Source organism: Emydura macquarii, unplaced genomic scaffold (assembly GCF_026122565.2).
Source record: "Emydura macquarii macquarii isolate MOO-44397 ecotype Brisbane River unplaced genomic scaffold, CSIRO-AGI_Emac_v2 contig_312, whole genome shotgun sequence".
In the NCBI taxonomy this organism is placed as follows: Eukaryota; Metazoa; Chordata; order Testudines; family Chelidae; genus Emydura; species Emydura macquarii.
Genome location: NW_027130449.1, coordinates 12,265,052 through 12,269,214, shown reverse-complemented (window position 1 = coordinate 12,269,214; position 4,163 = coordinate 12,265,052). Strand labels below are relative to the sequence as shown.

Sequence of the window (4,163 nt, the reverse complement as noted above, 5' to 3'; positions counted from 1 at the left end):
CCAATAAAATGTTGCATTTAAACTGTTACTAGAAATATTAAGTGTTTAAGTTTTCTGTGTTCACCTTATTGATTTTATAGTGGTAAGCTCAGTTGGCAAGTGTCACAGAAAAAGCTGTTGCTCTTTAAAGTTACACACAGGCATAAAAAACAAATCGCAAGACTGGTAATTTCTTATGGACAAAAAAATAGCAAATTGTCCTGTAAATCATCATGGAAACTGTCTCAAAATCTGAAGACACAGAATTCTGTGCTGGAAGTCTTAGATGACCAGGTCTGCGTTTTTGGGGTACGAACGTTGGCTCCGTTGTCGCTTTGCTAATGGACCTTGCACCTGGGTTGGTTCACGGCAAACTGCTAAAGGCACCGATGACATTTCCGTCGCTTTCAAACAGGTTGAGCAGACAAGGAGCAGTCCACCTATTAGAAGGAAAAATCCAGCAAACCAGCCCAGAAACATTGCTTCCCCAAATTCCCATCTAGGTACAGTTTCTGGGACAGTTTCATCCCAGAATTCATTTACTGTGGTATAGGCAACCCAGGAGACTGGAATGAGGGTCATAATTGCTGAGATGCCAAAAATCACTCCTCCACAAAGCATTAGCTGTTTCTTTAGAGCTGTTTTTTCTTCCCAGACGTTGCAACAGTCCAGCCCACAACTGGAGATCAAGAATCCAAGAAGTCCCAATCCATTAGAGAGGGACATCAAAATCCTGGACACCCTGAGGTTCAGTGGCAGAGCTAAGAAAGACTCGTCGGCTTTACATTCCATAGGACCTTCCTCTTGCATTACACAGACATGCCAAAGCCCCATGGTCCAGATCTCCATCTCATTCAAGTCCAGGTTGAGATTCTTCCAGAGTGGCACAAAAGTCGTAACACAGGATGAGATCCAGCCAAAGAAGGAGAGAAATATTCCTCCCAGTTGAACCTTTGTCTTACAGCTCCAAGCCATGCTACAGCTGTGTGAAAGAGCTGTGTGCCGGTCAAGATGAATTTGGGTGTTTGAGCCGAAGCTTTCGGTATTAACTCTTTTGAAGCTGTGTGCCTGGGTTGATTTCCATGAATATGCCGTTTCCGTTGACAGGCTATTGACTAAGAGCTATGATTTGTTTCTACCTTTCAGAGGAATAGCGTGGGGGGGGTGGGGGAATTCAAGCTTATACCACTAATTCCTGGGTGTGGCCACAATTATTTTCATGTTTTGTTGGTTTTACTGGATTAAAAAAAAAATTCTGGCACGCGTGCCTTCCGACAGTCCAGCCAATCCAGTGCTGTTCAGCGGCGCATCAGCTTATCAGCCACGACCACAGGATGTGAGCATACGTGAAAACAGCAGCTGCGTGACCCTGCAGCTTCGGCAGCGTGAGTCCCAAGCGAAACGCGCCAACACAGCTCAGCTCAGCACGTTGGGGCAGATTCAGCTGCTGCCACCAGGCCACGAGGGTCTCCTGATAACTGCAGCTGTGATTCCAACATGCGAGGCGGGTATCCGCAGTGCATCCAGCTGAGGGACGGACTTGGTGGCACTTGGATCGAGTCTGGTCTTGTCTGGTCGTCAAGCACTTCGCTCTCCAATCATGTAGAGCGCTTCAGTTGGTGATCATCTGGCACGGCTGGCCAGGCGTTTTGGTTAAAGCCAGTTCTAGGAACGATACTGAAAGGCCCTCTGTTGCCTTTTCTACCTGTGCAGCCCGGCCAGCTGATCTTGCCAGGAATCAGCTCCTTCAGAAGCCAGGTGTAGGGCAGGTGGAGTGAGCAACCCAAGTGCATTTTGCCATTGAGGAAAAGGAGGAGAGAGAACGAAGAGGGAGAGCTGTTGTGTGGGGGGAGGGAATAGGAAGAGGAGGAGGGAAAGAAATAGAGGGTCTGGGCCAAGGGAAGAGCAGGAAGGCAACGGAGCAGTTTGATTAGTCTCAGGCAGCACGTTTGAGGGGTGTTGTCCCTACTAAAGGTTTGGTGGGGAGAGGAGGGGCTGGCCCTCTGTGCAGATTGTGTCTCAGTGTGCTAAAGACAACCCCGATGACAACTGGCAGCAGGCCCCATTGAGTTCTGGCCACCACTCCATACGCAAGAGGGTTAAGCGAAAGACCGACTATCCCCACCCGCACCAGGCCCCAGAAACCCTGCAGGAAGAGGCTGGGCAGCGAAAGCACTTCTGGATAATTGGCAGCTCCAGTAACAGCTCGGTCGGGTGTTGAGAAGAACCCTTGAACAGCTAGAGACCGGGTGGAATACTTGAGCCAAACACCTCCCCCCTCTTAATGACTCCAGCCCGATGAATGACTCTTTATCCCATTCCCAGAGGCTTTTGAAAGCGTTGGCCTTTATTCAGTCATTAAATAAATATCGAAGGAGCTTGGAGTGCCACAATGAGAAATCAGTGGTGGGTAGCCCTTTACGAGAAATCCCTTCGTCTGCATCTCCCAGGGATCACTTGACATGCAGAGGGGAACCGCCACCTGTTTGCTCAGGGCGGGGATTGGAAAGGCTACGGGCTGGGTCGCACTTTTGTAATAAGCATAATGACAGTAATCAGCGCCACTCGAGCACTTTTTTCCCTTCAAGGAGCCCGAGGCCATTTACAAACACTAGTGAGTTATACCTTGCTACCGGCTGGAGAGGGAGATGGCTAGTGCATTCTGGGATCTGATACCCGGGTGCTGCTGAGTGTGATCCAAGAACCTAAAAGGAACAGCCAGCCGCGTTACACAGATGGGGGAATGAAGGCAGAGCGAAGCGAACTTGCTTGTCCGAGGTCCCGCACCTTGTCAAAGACAGAGCTGAAAAATCAGGGGTCCTGACTCCCACTCCTGCTCTCTCCACTAAGACTGCACTTGCACCCCAAGCTGGGAAGAGAACCCAGAGCTCCTGCCTCCCAGCCCAGTGCTTTAACCACTTGGGAAACTTCCTTTGCTAAATATACTCTGAAAGAACTCTTGTAATTCATCTCTTTGTGGCCATCTCGCTAAACGACGACCTTTGTAACCAGGCAGCGCCGGGGGAGGGAGGGAGCCCAGGGTCTGAGATCATTTAAGCTGAATGGGAACCATTTCCCAATCAGAAAAATGTCTCTCTTTGTTTTGCATTACTGTGTTATTGAGCCAGGCCCATTGGTCCCACCGGGCCCACCAGCAACGACTCCAGCCTGAAGAATGACTGGTTAGCAATGGTCGCCACTTGATGCTTCCCAGAAGGCAAAACGTCCGTCATGCTGGTAGTCAGCTCTGTCCTGCTGCCAGCTAGTGAACGGCTTTTGGCTGGATGCGGTGTCCAAGGAGAGGGGGGCATTCCATCAGCTGTGGTGGAACCCACCCCTCCTCCAGATGCTGGAAACACTTATCCATGCCCTGTTCATATAGTCCTGAAGAGCCGGCTTTTTGCCTTTGGTTTTTTGTTACACCAGATAGCAGCAAGTGTCGGGCCTTCTAGAAGGGGAGAACTTGATGTTGTGGATCCCCAGCCCTTCTCTTCTTTCTCAGTGGGATCCCAGACGGTTCTGTGAATTGCAACCACATCTTTGGACTTAGACCACATCCTCAGAAAATGCTTTGCAAGCCATGATCCTCACTGATAACCCTGTGAACTGGTCCACGTTGTTACTCCCCTGTAACGGACAGAGCGACTGAGACACAGATGGGTGCAAATCTGTGCTGGGAGTAGGTGGCAGAGCTGGGATTAGAATTGAGGAACTCCTGGAAACTGGACGTGTTGCTGCTGAAATAAAACACCCTGTTGTTTTTTTTTAAAAACCGATGAAATACAGGAAGGTCTTAAGTTTCTGTTTACACTCCCCATCTGTCCCTCTGTGCACAGACATACAAGGGGAACACAATATCCAGCTTTTAGAATTTTGTCTTTAGTGGGGGTTTAGTGACTATAATCTCTCCGTCATCTGCCTTCTTTGTCATCGAGAATAAATTGAGGGATGAGGCTGGTGAATTACTGCATCTCCCTCGTCAGAGCAGTGGGGTTAGCGCAGCTGTGGTCATCCAACTCCCCTTGAGCGGTTGGTCTCAAAGCATCTACAGCGTGGATTTTCAGGTTGTGTCATGTTTCATGTCTGGTTCCCCTTCCAGCACCTGTTTTTTTCAGTGTGGCTGGTGGGAGGTTAACTTGGCATGGAAAATCCACCTGTGGCTGAAATTAAGCCAGCGGAATGGA

At 49.5% G+C, this 4,163-nt stretch overlaps 1 protein-coding gene across 1 annotated transcript; it reads right to left on the bottom strand.

The window, feature by feature from the left end:
- Nucleotides 1-219: 219 nt before the first annotated feature.
- CLDN25 (claudin 25) lies at nucleotides 220-954 on the bottom strand. The gene has a single exon (XM_067562934.1). The coding sequence runs from the start codon at nucleotides 952-954 to the stop codon at nucleotides 262-264; it is 693 nt and encodes a 230-aa protein (XP_067419035.1). The 3' UTR covers nucleotides 220-261.
- Nucleotides 955-4,163: the final 3,209 nt, after the last annotated feature.

Coding starts and splice junctions, on each gene's coding strand:
- CLDN25 (XM_067562934.1), bottom strand. CDS start 954: ATGGCTTGGAGCTGTAAGACAAAGGTTCAACTGGGAGGAATATTTCTC.